The sequence below is a fragment of the Microtus ochrogaster genome, unplaced genomic scaffold (genome assembly GCF_000317375.1).
Source record: "Microtus ochrogaster isolate Prairie Vole_2 unplaced genomic scaffold, MicOch1.0 UNK1, whole genome shotgun sequence".
NCBI classification, from domain to species: domain Eukaryota; kingdom Metazoa; phylum Chordata; class Mammalia; order Rodentia; family Cricetidae; genus Microtus; species Microtus ochrogaster.
The window spans coordinates 22105669-22123364 of NW_004949099.1; the positions used below are offsets into that span (position 1 = coordinate 22105669).

The 17696-nt window shown below is 39.8% G+C and overlaps 1 protein-coding gene across 1 annotated transcript in view; it reads right to left on the reverse strand.

Moving 5' to 3' along the window:
* Positions 1–17696, reverse strand: part of Sumf1 (sulfatase modifying factor 1) — a 91934-nt gene that overhangs the window by 28733 nt on the left and 45505 nt on the right. The window contains exon 7 of the mRNA XM_005364965.2: positions 17358–17471. Within this exon, the coding sequence (XP_005365022.1) occupies positions 17358–17471 (114 nt within the window). The remainder of the gene's footprint in view (positions 1–17357; positions 17472–17696) is intronic.

Consider the following 17696-nt stretch of genomic DNA (forward strand, 5'->3'; position numbering starts at 1 on the left):
CTCATTACAGATGGTTGTGAGCCACCATGTGGTTGCCGGGAATTGAGCTCAGGACCTTTGGAAGAGCAGGCAATGCTCTTAATTACTGAGCCATCTCTCCAGCCCTTGCTTTTACTTTTAAAATATCTGCAACCCTTGTGAGGTAAAGGATATCTACAAATGCCCAAAACCTTACATACAACTGTGGCATTGGTAGATTCTGATAGACAGATGAAAACACAAACATTCCTCAGGATCTGGAGGGGACTGGTTGGAAGACTCAAATCCACACAGTGTTCCATCCCTTATGCCAAATGAAGCACTCCTAGCAGATAATCTACACATCCTGCTATGTATTCTGCAACATCTCTAGATTATTTATAATTTCTAATGGTACACGGTCACTATGCAAAGCTCTACTATACAACATGGTTTAGGAAATCATGACAGCAAAAAGGTCTGGTTGGTTTTTGGTACAATTTTTCAAATTTTTCAGTGGGTAGTTGATGGGAATCTTGAATGCATAACTTGGTGATACCAAGGGCCTCCTCCATGAACTCACACCAGAGTGATGTGTGACATACATGTACCTGCACTAAAAATGAGTCTACAGAGCCACATCAAAAAAAGTTTGCAGCATAACCTGATTAAGAAGAAAGCGTAATTTGACTGTTCTATTTTCTCATCAAGCTTCATTTCCAGATCCTTGAGGGAAAGAACAAATGAGTCATGGTGTGGCAGTGGGAAGGCACTACAAGTGAGCTAGAGAAATGGAAAGTGACATATTGTCACTTCATCATTCCTTAACAAGTTAGGTTTCAGATTTAAAAAACAACAGCAATTTGCCTAGTCAGTAATTTTAATAATGACTTAATAGAAATAAGAGACCAAAAAGGCAAGAAAACCAGGAATCCAATTTTCAAGTCTCAAAATCATAGAAACTGTAGGCATAATTTACTAGCTCTCGCTTGCTTTTGAAAAGAGGCACTGCATGACACAGCAATTCATGCCTCCTAAATTGTCTTACATATTCATAACACTTCCTGATCTAACATATGTGGTTTGTGATAAAATATTACTACAAGGAAGTAAGTAGCCCTTCATATTTTGTGTTTGAAATAACACTTAAGAGTCCAGCAAACAGCAACAAGTCTGGGGACCAGAAAAGCTGGAATTAAGTCCAGACTACAAATAATGTTCAAAAGCCAGTGTGAAGTCAGAACCTCTCTCCACTCCACTCCAAGAATAATCATGAATAATGTTTCCAAGACCATAGTCCTATGTTCACATCATTAGAAAGACTTTGAGAATATGATGTGTGTGTGTATATGTGTGTGTGTGTGTGTGTGTGTGTGTATGTAGATAGGGAAGGAAAAAGAGAAAGATGATATACAGATTAGATAGATAGAAGATAGATAGATAGATAGATAGATAGATAGATAGATAGATAGATAGATAGATAGATGCATGCAAACATACATAATTGAGCACTTGCATGCATGTGCTTAAGGAAGCACTCTACTTCAGAGAGAAGAAACCTTTATCAACACAAAGCATAGCCTCTTTGACTTCATTCTCAACAAAACTACTATTCAAATTTACACGATTTTGTTTAACGCAAAATACAGGGCTGGATACATGTACAGTTCGGTGGTAGACTGCTTTTTCAAGCATATATGAGACCTTAGATTCCATCGTAAGCAACACACACACACAGCAAACCAAAATAGATTTTACCATCCTCAGCTATGTAGGTGGATACAGATGCTGTTAGGTCCAAAGTCCCCGAACTCCAAAAGGCAGTCTAAATATCCAGAAATGGGCTCAACCTAGACTATAGGAGGATTTCTAGTGGTTACATAAAACCCAGATGAGTACTGCTTCTAGCTGAAAGACACGGCTGTTTTCTGTAATGATTTCACTTTTGGTTAGTTCTTCAGTAGTCAAGGGAAAATGTCCATGAATATAAGTTGACTCATACATGAAAAACTATAAAGAAAAGTTATTTTCTAGGCCAGAATCTATACATATGCTAATATTTGTTGACTACTGAGAGGGATAAAATAAAGCTCTAACTAAAAATGTAGAAAAAAAAATAGGGATTGACAAACGTGTTGAGAATAAGTGACTATTTATTGTTCAATCCTAAGTGGAACACCTATACCAACACCCCTGCCTCCCACACCAAAGACTTAGGAAACATTATAAATGAGAGGCACAAAGAGTCAGAGGATGGGAGGACTGGTGTGAAATGCTGTCTTTTGGATATGGCATGACCATGGCACTCTAGAACTCAGTGTAGCTCTAAGTTACCCACTGAGTTACTTGGGAAGAGGGCACTCACATGATGGGATGAGGGTTCGGGATCCCAGAAATGCCAAAAGAATGAACATGATCAAAATATATTGTTTACATGTATGAAACTGTCAAAGAATGAAGAAAAGGCATTCTATTGAAAAATTGGAAGCTAAGATACTATAGCATTTTGGGTGAGAAAAAAACATCAATCCACTGTCCCAAGTACAAAAAGATGGTTAGCAGGCCCACAGAGATGACAAATCTGGTAGAAGCAATTGGGCCTACAATGCAGAGTTAAGATGGTACCCCATAGGTACAAGGGAGCTACTGTCAAGAGAGCAGGTCCAAGCCAGAGAATTCTGTAGGACTGGGTGCCAGTTAGGGATCTCTGAGGGAGCAGGCCCGAGCCAGAGACCTCTGGGAGACCGGACCCAAGCAAGGGACCTCCACAGAAACAGACCCAAGCCAGGGACATCTGTGGGAACAGGCCCGAGTCAGAGACCTCCACAGGAGCAGGTCTGAGCCAGCGACCTCTGCTGGAGCAGGACCAAGGCAATGACTTCCACAGGAGCAGAGTAAACGCGGGGAGGGCTGAGCAACCTCCAGGAACACGGAGTGACCTCCAACATGACTGGAACCATAGCTCTGACTGCACCACGAGGAGCAGCCATCTGAGTCTTGGATTCACTGGCACCTGGAAGATTGATCACCAACGATACCACTCAGAGGAAAAGATGGGTAGACATGACACCAATATAAACAAGTGGCCCTATAACAGCAAGACTTGAACAACCAAATATAGATGAAGCAGAAGAAAATGACCTAAAAACTAACTTTAGGAGAATGTTTGAGGCCCTTAAAGAAGAAATGAAAAATTCCCTCAAAAAAATGGAAGAAAAAACAAACAAAAAATTGGAAGAAATCAACAAATCCCTTAAAGAAAACTAAGACTAAGCAATCAAACAGATGAAAGAAACTATTCAAGACTAGAAAACCAAAATAGAGACAATAAAGAAAAACAAGCCAAGGGAATTATAGAAACATAAATCATGAGAAAACAACCAAGAACCACAAATGCAAGCAAAAACAGCAGAATACAAGAGATGGAAGAGCGAATCTCAAGTGCTGAAGATACAATAGAGGAAACAGGCTTATCGGTCAAAGGAAACATTAAATCTAACCAAAACCAAACACAAAATAACCAGGAAATATGGGACACTGTGAAAAGACTAAACCTAAGAATAATAGCGATAGAAGAAGGAAAATAAGTCCAACTTAAAAGCATAGATAATATATTCAACAAAATCATAGAAGAAAAATTTCCCAACCTAAAGAAAGATATGCATATAAAGTACAAGAAGCTTACAGAACACCAATAGACTGGATCAAAAAAAAGTTCCCTCACTACATGATAATCAAAACATTAACATAAAGAATATAGAAAGAATATTAAGAACTGCAATGGAAAAAGGTCAAGTAACATATAAAGGCAGTCCTATCAGAATTACACCGGACTTCTCAAAGGAAACAATAAAAGCCAGAAGGTCCTGGTCAAACATTTTGCAGATATTAAGCGACCACAGATGCCATATACCCAACAGTAGACAGACACCATAGAGAGATAAAACAAGATATTCTATGATAGAACCATATTTAACCAATACCTAGCTACAAACCGAGCCCTCCACAGTAAGAAAAACTCCCACCCAAGGGAGTTGGCTATATTCACGAAAACACAGACAATAGATGATCTCACAGCATCAAAAACCAAAGAAGGGAGGAAAACACACACAATAACACCACCAACAATGAAAACTAAAATTACAGGAGCTAGTAATCACTGGTCATTAATATCCCTTAACATAAATAGACTTAACTCACCTATAAAAAGACACAGGCTACAGACTGGATATGAAAACAGAATCCATCCTTCTCTTGCATATAAGAAACACATCTCAACCTCAAAGACAGACACTGGCTCAGAGTAAAGGATTGAGAAAATTGTTTTTAATCAAATGGACCTAAGAAACAAGCTGGTGTAGCTATCCTAATATCTAACAAAATAGACTTCAAACTAAACTCAATCAAAAGATACAAGAAAGGACAATTCATATTAGTCACAGGAAAAAAAATTCTTCAAAAGGAAATCTCAATACTGAACATCTATGCCCCAAATACAAGGGCACCTTCATATTTAAAAGAAATACGAATAAAGCTTAAATCACACATTAAACTACACACACTAATAGTGGGAAACTTTAACACCCCACTCTCACCACTGGACAGGTCTGTCAAAAAATTAAAAGAGAAATAGGGAACAGATGTTATGACTCATATGGACTTAACAGACATCTATAGAACATTCCATCCAAACATAAAAGAATATACCTTTTCTCAGCACCTAATGGAACTTTCTCAAAAACTGACCACATACTGAGGACAAAGCACACCTCAAAAGATGAAAAAAAAATGGAATAACCCCATGTATCTTATCGGATCACCATGGCTTAAAATTAGAATTCAACAGCAACGCTAATTTTAGAAAGTCCACAATCAAATGGAAATTTAACAATGCTCACCTAAATCATCAATGGATCAAAGAAGAAATAAAGGGACAAATTAAAGACTTCCTAAAATTCAATGAAAATGACCACAGAACATACCCAAATTTATGGGACACAATGAAAGCAGTGTTAAGAACACAGCTCATAGCACTAAATGCCTACATAAAGAAACTGGAAAAATCGCATACTACTGAGTTAACAAAACATCTGAAAATTCTAGAACAAAAAGAAGCAAACTCACCCAGGAGGAACATGGCAAAACTAATCAAATTGAGAGCTGAAATCAACAATATAGAATCAAAGAAAACAATACAAAGAATCAATGAGACAAAGAGTTGGTTCTTCGAGAAAATCTACAAAATAAACAAACCTTTATCCAAACTAACCAAAAAGCAGAGAGAGAATATCCAAATTAACAAAATCAGAAATACAAAGGGGAACATAACAACAAACATGGAGGAAATCCAGAGAATCATTAGGTCATATTTTGAAAACTTGTACTCCACATAATTGGAACTCTTAAAGGAAATGGACAACTTTCTGGATAAATATCACTTACTAAAATTAAATCAAGACCAGATAAGCAAATTACATAGACATATAACTGCCAAGGAAATAATCAAAAAAGTCTCCCAAACAAACAAAAAAAAAAGCCCAGGAACAGATGGTTTCAGTGCAGAATTATACAAGATTTTCAAAGAACTTATATCAATACTCCTCAAATTGTTCCACACAACAGAAACAGAAGAAATATGGCCAAACTGTTTTTATGAGGCTACAATAACCCTGATATCCAAACCACACAAAGACATTACTAAGAAAGAGAATTACAGACCAATCTCACTCATGAAAACTAATGCAAACATACTCAGTAAAACACTGGCAAACCAAATCCAAGAACACATCATAAAAATCATCTACCTTATCACATCAGTTACATCCCAGAGATTCAGGGATGGTTCAACATATAAAAATCTGTCAGTGTAATCTACCATATAAACAAACTGAATAAAAAAAAAACCTACATATGATCATCTCATTAGATGCTAAAAAAGCCTTTGAACAAAATACAACACTCCTTCATGATAAAGGTCTTGGAGCGAGCATACAAGGAACATACCTAAACATAATAAAGGCAATATACAGCAAGCCAACAGCCAACATCAAACAAAATGGAGAGAAACTCAAAGCAATTCCAACTGAAATCAGGAACAAGACCAGGTTGTCCACTCTTCCATATCTATTCAATATAGTTCTTGAGGTTCTAGCTAGAGCAATAAGACAACAAAAGGAGGTCAAGGGGATACAAATCAGAAAAGAAGTCAAACTTTGACTATTTGCTGATGATATAGTTTACATAAGCGACCCCAAAAACTCTACCAAGTAAATTCTACAACTCATAAATACCTTCAGTAATGTAGCAGGATACAAGATTAACTCAAAAAAAATCAATAGCCCTACTTTACACAGATGATAAATTGACTGATAAAGAAATCAGAGAAATATCACCCTTCATATTAGCCACAAATAGCACATAATTCCTCAGAGTAACTCTAACCAAACAAGTGGAAGCCCTGAAATTGAAGAAGACATCATGCTCTTAGGTAGGTAGAATTAACATACTAAAAATGGCAACCTTACCAAAAGCAATCTACAGATTCAATGCAATGCCCATCAAAATCCCAGCAAAATTCTTTACAGACCTCGAAAGAACAATATTCAACTTCATATGGAAAAGCAAAACCCAGGATTACCAAAACAATCCTGTACAGTAAAGGAACTTCTGGAGACATCACAATCCATGACTTCAAACCCTATAGAGCTACAGTACTGAAAACAATCTGGTATTGGCATAAAAACAGACAGGAGGACCAATGGAACCGAATGAAAGACCCAGATATCAATTCACACACCTATGAGTACCTGATTTTTGACAAAAAAGCAAAACATATAAAATGTAAAAAAGAAAGCATATTCAACAAATGGTGCTGGCATAACTGGATATCAACATGTAGAAGAATGAAAATAGATCCATATCTATCACCATGAACAAAACTCAAATCCAAATGGATCAAAGACCTCAATATAAAAACAGCCACACTGAACCTCATAGAACAGAAAGTGGGAAGTACACTTGAACACATTGGCACAGGAGACCACTTCCTAAATATAATCACAGTGGCACAGTCACCAAGAGAAACAATTTATAAATGGGACTTCCTGAAACTGAGAAACTTCTGTAAAGCAAAGGACATGGTCAACAAGACAAAAAGGCAGCCTACAGAATGGGAAAAGATCTCTACCAACCGCATATCAGACAGAGGGCTGATCTCCAAAATATACAAAGAACTCAAGAAATTGGGAATCAAAAGAATAAATAATCCAATAAAAAAATAGGGTACAGACCTAAACATAGAACTCTCAACAGAGGAATCTAAAATGGCTGAAAAACACACTTAAGGAAATACTCAGCATCCTTAGCCATCAGAAAATGCAAATCAAAACAACTCTGAGATCCCATTTTACACCTGTAAGAATGGCCAAGATCATAAACACTGATGACAACTTATGCTAGAGAGGTTGTGGAGTAAAAGGAACACTCCTGCATTGCTGGTGGAAGTGCAAACTGGTACAGCCCCTTTAGATATCAGCATGGTGATTTCTCAGAAAATTAGGAAACTGGTGCGGGAGAATTGTCTATATTCTGTCAATCATGTTATAAATAAACGCTGATTGGCCAGGCAGGAAATATAGGTAGGAAAACTAGACAAGAAGTAGAAATGATATAATGAAAAAAGAAGAATTCTGGGAAGGAGGAAGCTGATTCCTCCCACTCCTGCCCAGACCACTGAAGCAGCAGGATGTGATCTGCCCCACTGGTAAAAGGTACTGAGCCACATGGCTAACGTAGATCAGAAAAATGGGTTAATCAAGATGTGAGAGTTAGCCAGTGAGAGGACAGAGCTAATGGGCCAATCAGCTTATAATTTATGGAGACCTATGTGTGATTTTCTTTGGGGATAAACAGTTGTAGAGTACTGGGCGGGACAGAAAACCCCAACAAAACAAGCCTGGCCCCTTTCATGTTACAGGAAACAACTTTCCTTAAAACCCAGCAAAACCACTTTTGGGTATATACCCAAAGGATGCTAAATTGTGCCACAAGGACATGTGTTCAATTATGTTCATAGCACCATTGTTTTGTCATAGCCAGAACCTGGAAACAACCTAAATGTTCCTTGACCAAAGAATGGATAAGGAAATTGTGATACATTTACACAATGGAGTACTATACAGCAGAAAAACATGACATCTTGAAATTTGTGTGCAAATGGATAGATTTAGAAAATATTACATTGAGTGAGGTAACTCAGACCCAAAAAGACAAATATCATATGTACTCACTCATAAGTAGCTTTTAGACATAAAGCAAAGAAAAACCAGCCTACAATTCATAATCCCAAAGAACCTAGACAACAATAAGGACCGTAAGAGAGACATACATGAATCTAATCTATATGGAAATTAGAAAAATAAAAGATCTCCTGAGTAAACTGGAAGATGGGGATCATGGGAGTGGGCAGAAGGGGAGGGCAGAGGGAGGGAAGGGAGCAGAGAAAAATATATAGCTCAATAAAACAAAATTTAGAAAAAAGACACTCAAAAAATTTGTGTGTTGTTATTTCGGGTGCAAAGCTAACCATGTGGGAGCCAGGTGGGAGGGAAAGCAGGCCTGATCGCCCCACACTACATACCTGGGCTTTGGCTCCAGCTTCTAAGGCATCCATGGAACAAAGCTACCCAATGCCTCATGAACGCTAAGGATCCACAATCAGGAATTATGAGGCTCACTCTTTGTGGGCCAAGGCCTGTGATCCTGGTGCTTCCCACTAGCTCAGACCAAGTGCCCAATAATGTTGCAGAGAAATACCATTAAGAGGTGCTGAAGGGGGAAGAATTTGGTTAAAGGAAATGTTCTCCCTGGGGGGGTCCTTAGAAATGATAATTAGTTCTCTTTTGCTGAGTGCCTTTGCTGAGTCTGTAACTTTGCCACAAAAACAGGATACCCACCCCCACCCCCCAGCTATAGTCTTTCTTTTTCATGCAAGATAACAATGCTGGATCTTTGTTGTTGTTGTTCTTTTTCTTTCAGAGAGCAGGGTCAGAATCAAAGGATTTCATCCTCTTTCCCCAAAGCTACTACATACATGTATACAGACCTGAATACATGTATCTACCTGAATCATTTCAAAGCTATCCTCCCAACTGCTTGACCATCAGCTGTAGCATCTTCAATGCTTGTCTACTTTATCAACCAGCAGTAATGATTGCCCACATTGCTTGTTCCTTAAGAACAGCTAGATACATCCTTAAGGCAATTTATAGATACCTTAGTTAAGGTTTCTTCTCTCTCTCTTTTTTTAAATTTACTTAACTTTATTTTAGGTGAATTGGTGTAAAAGTGTTAGATACCCTGGAACTGGAATTACAGACAGTTGTGAGCAGCCATGTGGGTGCTGGGAATTGAACCCAGATCCTCTGGAAGAGCAGCTAGTGTTCTTAACCATTGAGCCGTCTCTCCAGCCCCTTAGTTAGGGCTTCTATTCTGTGATAAAACACCATGACCAAAAGCAACATGAGGAAGAAAGGGCTTATTTTACTTATAACTCTCAGATCACACTCCAGCACTGAGGGACATCTAGGGGAGGGAGTCGCCACGGTTCACTCTGCCTGCTCACAACCCAGGATCCCCTGATCAGGGTATACTGGCCCCTCCCACATCAATCATCACTTTTTAAAAAATCTCACAGACTTGCCTGCAGGTCAATATGATAGAGGCATTTTCTCAATTGGGATTTCTCTTTCCAGATAACTCTAGCTTGTGTCATGTTGACAAAAACAACCAGGACAACAGATGAAGGGCTAAGCCCAACAAGGATGAGATGACTCACCACTGGCCTTGTAGCATTTTGAACACTGCAAATGGAGACACAGCTACTGACCTCTCTACTCCATTACTTAAGCACAGTTGTTACTGAGTGCAGCAGAAACAATATCACTGAGAACAACAAATCACCCACTGAAAAACTCTGCTCTCTCATCCAACACTGGTAGCACTATCTATCAAGTGTCATTTACTATGAAAAAGAAAGCTCAAACAAGTCTTGTTATTGAGGAGACTGAAGCAAGAAACATAATTTGTAAGTCACTCTCTAAAGACCCTAAGTGATTAGTCAAAAGAAATTCTATGTACATTTCTAATTATCCCATAAGGGGGTGGGGATACAAAGTCTCCACTCACAAACAGCCATATTTGCTGGAGATAATCATTGAAAGAAAAGCTGCTACAGGCCGAGCACCTCTGCCCAAAGCTGTCCCCAGGTTAAAAACAAAACAAAACAAAACCACCCACTTCAAGTATCAGTATGCTGAAAGTCTGATCGTCTGATCGTTCAATTGCATAAGCTATCTAATATACAAAATTGTTTAAAATAGTATTTAAAATCACCTTCAGGTATAAGCTACATATGATACGGAAGCATTTCATATTCACACATAGATTCTACCTCCAAGGTACTTCAAAATGTGTACTAAAATTTCCCCAAATTTTAAATCCTTAAGGGAAATGGGAAACGGGGAGGAGGCGGAAATTTTTTTCAACACCTAAAAATAAATAACAAACAACAATAACAACAACAAACTAAATAAATAAATAAATAAATATCCTAAAAAAAAAATTCCAAGCAATTCAGTGTGCTTCTGTATGTGTTCTGGACATTTTTATCCTCACTAGTGTTGTTTGGAAGAAGGTAACTGCATTGCCCCAACTGTAACTTACCCTAGATACAGTACAGAAGAAAAAAGTATATATACCTCCAAAAACGTAAGACTAAGACTGCCTTCAGGAATCTGAAAAGCTTCCATGTCAAGAGAAAAAGCAAAATGAGAACTGGAAGAATGATGTTCCAGCAGAAATTTTTTTGGTTGGCCAGAGTACCTTAAACAGAAGGGTTCATAGAGCAATGTTCTTCAGGTGGTGGAGAGTTGCTCTTGCTCAGGAGGTTTTTAGCAAGAGGCTGCAGGATCATAGCTTTCAGGGCTCTCAGCGAGTCCTGCATGGCTGATCTCCCTAATAAAGAAGGCAGCGAGGGCACAGTTCAGGGTTCTGCTCCCTGCTCAGGAAGTTGCAATGTGAGTGTTTGAGATGGTACTTTAAAGATGAAGTAGAAACAAATGCCCCTTCTCAGCATTAGAAACAGTATTCAGCCTTTCCACTTGAGAAGCCTCCTACCCTATAGCACACTAGAAATGTAGTCAAAGGTGCTAAATACCGGAACTCTATACATTTGCACTGACTTCTGTGCTTCAGCAGGTCCTTTGTGCTGGATGAAAAGCCCCACCCCTGAACCACAGTGACCAAGGGCAGTGGATACCCATGAGCACTTCCTCCAGCAGGATTTCCGGCTTCTACTAGGACAAAGTTACAATGATTTCTTAATTTTTGAGATTATAATTTAATTACGATTCTCTCTTACCTTTCATCCCTTCAAATCCTCCCATATATCCTTCTACACTCTGAAAATTATTTTCTTGAAAGCCCCAAGAAGCCAACAGTGCAACCACCTTGGTTTGCCCTTGGCACTCACTAAACATCTTTGTAGTTCGAGTTGTTCATCAGTGAACTGTATTAACACAACCACACTTTTTCATTTTGAACTCTCACATTCCAGAATGTTCTCACCAAGACACATGAATAAAAGTCTTCTAGCAGGCAAAAATTCCAAAGCAACTTCCTGTTTCTAGTGTAGAAAGGTACTCAGTGTATGCTTGATGAACAGCTGAGTCTGTGGATGGGGTCTGGATAGGGTAAGACATCGTGCAGGCAGAGGAAGACTAAAAGATGGTCAGCAGCGTGTGGTTTTGTTCCGCAAGCAGTGGCAGGAGGCCGTGGAAGGGTTTATTATAAAGCCAGTCTAAGCTCTGCACCAATCAAGCAATCGTGAAGAAGTGTCTGGGCACGGCTACTAAGCCAGCACAGATCTATTCATGCTGATCTCAGAGCAGAAAACAGGTAGGTGTCCCAGTTCACTTCTTGTGCCACGTACAGATAGGTGAGAGCTCAAAGAGGAGTCCTTAGAAGCAAGCAAAGTACAAACATTTCATGTCACAGAAGGTAGAATGGATGGGCTTATAACGTCCCTGACCAATCCCTACCACCTCAAAACATGCCAGAGAAAAACACACATTCCTCATCCACCCAGAGCTATACAGAATATTCTATGATCAAAGCCCATGTGGACAGAATCTCTGGCTAAGCCTTGGCAGGCAAGAGAGGAAGAATGTGTCTGGGCATACCGTGTTTGCACTGGACTGTCACAAGCATGGAAGCATGAGCTTGGCTTGTATTGTAAGGAGTGTGCCAACTGAAGACAAGGGGGTGAGAATAGCAAACAACTGGTATTCATAAGTATATTTGTCTTCCCCTTTGCTTCCCCAGGCCAACATTCCCCAGTATCTCTGCTGGCAGACGCAAGCAACATTCCAATTAGAGAATCAAACCACAGCTTAACAATAGAAAAACAATATTTTTGAGACACAAAAATGGAAAGTGTTTCATAATGAACACATCTAATCGCTCAACAACTTCATCAGGTGGGTACTCTAATTTCTAACCTATACATAAAGAAGCTTAGGCACGTTGTGAGTTGAGATGCATTACACTGTTGTTCAGGGTAGAATTAGAAAACACAAGTTATCCTGGCGATCCCAAGGCTAGAACTCTCCTCCTGGGGGTAGGGCAGGGGATGGTTGGCTGTCTGAGCCAGGCATGATGGCACATTCCTGAAATCACAGCAAAAGCTGGAGGATTTTACTTTAAGGTCAGCCTGGGCTACCGAATGAGATTCTGTATCTTATCTCAGAACAACCAACCAACCAACCCCATCTAGATGCAACTGTGCTCCTCCTCGAATCAGAAAAATGCTACAAATCACACTTTCCCATCACATCATCAGCTGCACATCAGCAAGGTACCTGGTAGCCATAGCAACTAAGCAGGGGTAGGAAATCAGAACATTAAATAATCTACTTTTCTTTTTTTAGCTCTACATTTTTTTTTTTTAGAGCACTACGCACTATCACAGATAATACGGGGCCTAGACGTAAGCAAAAGAGGACAAAAAATACAAATTATATTTTTGGAACATGTATACTTTATGTGGTTAAGATATTATCACAGCAAACTGCCACACTTTGGATTTTCTGGGCCGGTGCTCTGAAAGCACCCACAGAGGACTAACAGATGGGCAGATGGACAGATGCACACAAATAAGCAAACTAAACTGATCCTCATGGAAGACGGCCAAACACCTTATTTTCTTTGGGGACTTTGTGTACAAAGCATGCCAGGCTGCTTCTACAACCTGTTTTGCCATAGATGACAGCCCAATAAAATAAAAAATTAATGATTAACTTTTGCTCCCTAGAAGCCACTGAATAAGAAAAAGGCATTTCCTGAATAAAGCTGTGCACAGAGAGAGCTGACTTTCCCCGAGCTCTCTAAAGCAATTTTAATACGTTTTGCTATGGGCTAGTCTTGGAGCCAGCACAAGCACAAGGCACTAAAGAGGTCAGATTCTGGGTCAAAATGTTTACATAGGGTCTTGGGGTTAAAACTCTCCATGAAGATGTCTGTTTCTATCTTTGCCCTGACACACCTGGAGTCTGAACAGAGACTGAAGTATCTGGAGCTAACATTATTATGAGGTTAATGGTTTTACTCCAGGTTCTTTGCCAAACACTAAAGATATATAAGCCATTAGGGAAGAAAGGCAAACAAATTAGAACCTCAAAAAGAAATAGCAATTGATCAAACCAAGCAAGAGTCTTTACAGCTGTAAAAATTGCAGAGCACAAATCCCAGGAAAGGGGTTCCCTAGCGACCTGGCAACTCAAATGGCAGTGGATGCGAGACAACTTCCTGTCCACTCACAGCACAAGTAAACAACAATCTGGAATTCACAGACCTCCAAGGAGTGTCCACTGGTACCCGGAGGAACCAAGGTGAACTGGCAATAGGCTTGAGATGGAGCAAAGCTCAGCTTCAGACCTTCAGTCCCTAACTTGATTAAGCTAATATGACACAGAATCAAAAATAAAGACTCTCCAGAGAAAGACTGCACCAGCTAGACCTCAAAAGCTTGCCACAGTTTTCCACATACAATGTCTGGTATTCAATCAAAAATAACAATGTGTGGTGATGTTTTGTATGTGCTATAACAAATAAAGCCTGCCCAAGGATCAGAGGGCAGAGTTAGCCACTAGTTAGCTATAGAAACCAGGCAGTGTGGTGCACACCTTTAATCTCAGCACTCAGGAGGCAAAGGGAGATGGATCTCTGTGAGGTCAACGCCATCCTAGGCCACACTAGATAGATTCAGTTGCAAAGAGAAACAGAGCCAGGCGGTGGTGGCTCACACCTTTAATCCTAGTTCATGGAGCCACATGCCTTTAATCCCAGCACTAGGGAGGTGGAGACAGGAAGACATATGGCTGGGTGGAGAGAGGAATGTTAGGTGGGAGGAGACAGGAGCTTAGCATTCAGTCAGAGCATTCATCCTAAGGATTCCTAGAGACAGGATCGCCCATGTGGTCTGAGGATTTGGTAGAGGTAAGAACTAGTGGCTGGCTGCTCTGCTTCTCTGCTCTTTCAGCATTAGCCTCTATATCTCACTCGGGTTTTTATTATTAAGACCAATTCAATTCCTGATATAGCAATGTACATGTGAAAACAAGATGTGGCCAAAAAGCAAAGGCAAAAAAGAAGTGCAGAGACATGCTAGTCAAGCGTTTCTTAGCAGGTGTACACATTGCAAACCGATGACAGTAGAGCTAGAGAGACAGCTCATCAGTTAAGAGCACTGGCTGTCCTCTCCCAGAGGACCTGGGTTAAATCCCTAGCACCCACTGCAGCTTTCAACAGTCTCTATCTAACTCCAGCTCCAGGGAATCTGAAGCTTTCTTCAGACATCCATGTGCACAACACATGGTCACACACATACATGCAAGCAAAGTACATGTACACATAAAATAAAATTCTTTAAATCGTAAATCTTCTAAATGACTGAAGAAACACAGTCAAAACAGCACTAAACACGAATCGGGGCAGCTGAAATGTAAAATACTGACAACACCCAGTTCTGGTAAGAACAACTTTTGCTCTTTTATCCTCTTCCTTCGGTTAGAAAGAGAGAATGGCAGCTCTACAGGTTCCTGTTGTGTTGCTTTCTACACTCCTCTGGACTTCTCTAACATTTCAGCTAAGAGTTTTAGAAAGAACTGAAAGTTGAATCTGAAAAGAGATCAGCAAAAGTTAAATTATTTTTGGCTTTCAGAATCATATTCCAAAGGTACCCTATCTTTATTTTGCAGATAGTAAGAAGGCATTTAAAACCAGGCATACTGGCACAAAGCTGAAAGTCCAGCAGCACCCTGGAGGCAAAAGCAAGAGGATTCTGACTTCAACACCAGCCTGGGCTATATGATGAGCTCTAAGTCAGCCTGGACTGTACAACAACTCAAAAAATAAACAATAAAGAAGAACGGAAGGAAAGGAGGGAGGGAAGAAAGGAAGGAAGCAGGAACCCGTGCATGAATTTAAATAGAAAAGCGGCAGTATTAGATTTGTTTTGCACAAAGACCATTCTTGATGCAAGAGATGAAGTAACTAATGAAAGACAATGATGACAGCTCATCTACTGGATAAACAAAGCTGTAAAGATCTCAATGATGTCATCAATGATTTGGGGTTTAGTTCTCAAAATGATGACTTGCAACCCATCAAATCAGAAAGCAAATGAGGCCACTGTGACAAGGATGAATCTAAATGGGACAATTTCATTGGATTAAGAGTGACATCCAGGAAATAGCCTGCAAGTGGTGAAAGGGAAATGTGAATTTTCCTACAAATCCTTAGAAGAAAGTCAAGCCCATAAAAGTGAAAGCTACTGAGCGCTCAGCTCAACGCCAGATGGTCAGATAGATACATTCACAATGTGCCAAAATTCTGGAGCCTTGCACAGCCCCTTCCAAGCATGCAGATGCTTTAATCTGACAGGGAAAAATCTATTTCTGCCTCTGACAGCAAATGCCAAGTCACGTCTTGCCAGGGGAGAGAGTGGCTGCTCCCAATCACAGACTCCCCAAGTATGCACAATCTTATTCTTACTTCAAGGCACAGGTTATTTGCCCACTACTTGCACCAGCCTCGCCACAATGGTAAGGGGACAGAGTTTCTAAAGCACTCAGCTTTTTCATCTGTACTCGCCAAAAAGTAGATATGTATCTCTAGATTATTCATGAACAGTTCACATTTATCTGCTGAAATAAAATCAAGCATATCAAACAGAAACTCATCTGCACATTCTGAAAATGGCCCCAGGCATGGAGTCCGACAGGTTTTTCATTGACTCTAAACTGGTTAACCTTCCAGGGAGGAACAAGTAAAGAATGAATGTTCTTTATCTTTGTCTTCTGTGCATTACAAAGGTTAAGCACAGAGCATTACCGGGGAGCTGGGTTTCATACTGTTCTTCGGTCAGATTGACGAATGCCTGCTTGCTAGAGATGAAATTATTACATATTCCACCCCCAATGTGTTCAGAGACAAGAAGTATTCAAAGATGTTCTTTGTAAAAGAGGCGCTGTCCAAACACATGTTCATTTCAAATTTCAGTTTTAATGTGCAGTACTGGAGGGCTTAATTTTAGAGGCAGAAAACTTGCATTCAACATTCTTTACAAAGCAGAGTAAGTAAAACTCAGAGGGACAGGGTGGTCTTCTATTACTGAGGAATATGGTGCATTTTCCTGTCACACAAACAGGTTCACAAAACAACCACGGAGTGACTCAGGTCCCTGACTCGGCAGCTACCCAGTCTCATTTTTTCCAAATAACACCCGCTGAATCAAAATTGAACCCATCAAAACCCAGGCAAGGAGTTTCATGAAAAATATCATCTACCAGAACTTAATGGTTAATATTAAAACATGAAAGAATCTTTTTTTATATATTTATTTATTTATTATGTATACAATATTCTGTCTGTATGCCTGAAGACCAGAAGAGGGTGCCAGACCTCTTTACAGATGGTTGTGAGCCACCATGTGGTTGCTGGGAATTGAACTCAGGACCTTTGGAAGAGCAGGCAATGCTCTTAACCACTGAGCCATCTCTCCAGCCCCACATGAAAGAATCTTATGGTCATTTATATATCATACTTTGATATGGAGCAGTGGTAAATGCCCCCAAATAGTTATCAATATCACAATCCAGTGGGACACAAAACAAGACATTTTTATACAGCAGTCTAAAGCTGAAATAAGACACATGCATGAGGCATTCCTTAGGGAAATGTGAGGATAATGTCAAGACAAACACACGAAATCCTAGCTGTTGCCTACTTAGAGGACAAGTGTCACACTATCACGGTCCAAGCCTTCTCTACAAGATACTCACTGGATTGTGTGCTTCCTCAACAGAATGGTGAACGGTCCACCAGTCTGAGGTCCACTCCCATGCGTTCCCCACTATATTGTACAAGCCATAGCCATTGGGAGGAAAGGCATCAACCTAAAAAGAAAGACCAATTACTCAGCTTGCTTTAAAAATCTCTTCGGTACATGAATGTACCAAGACCTATTTATTTCAGAATATGAATACTGATTTTCATCCCCACCTGTCAAAAAACAGTCTAAACAAAAAAAGCAAAAGCCACGCCCCCTCTGCTTTGCTGTTTTTTAACTTTAAGCACTCAGTAGGCATTCAGAAAGCTAAGAGGGCTTTACTGAATGGCCC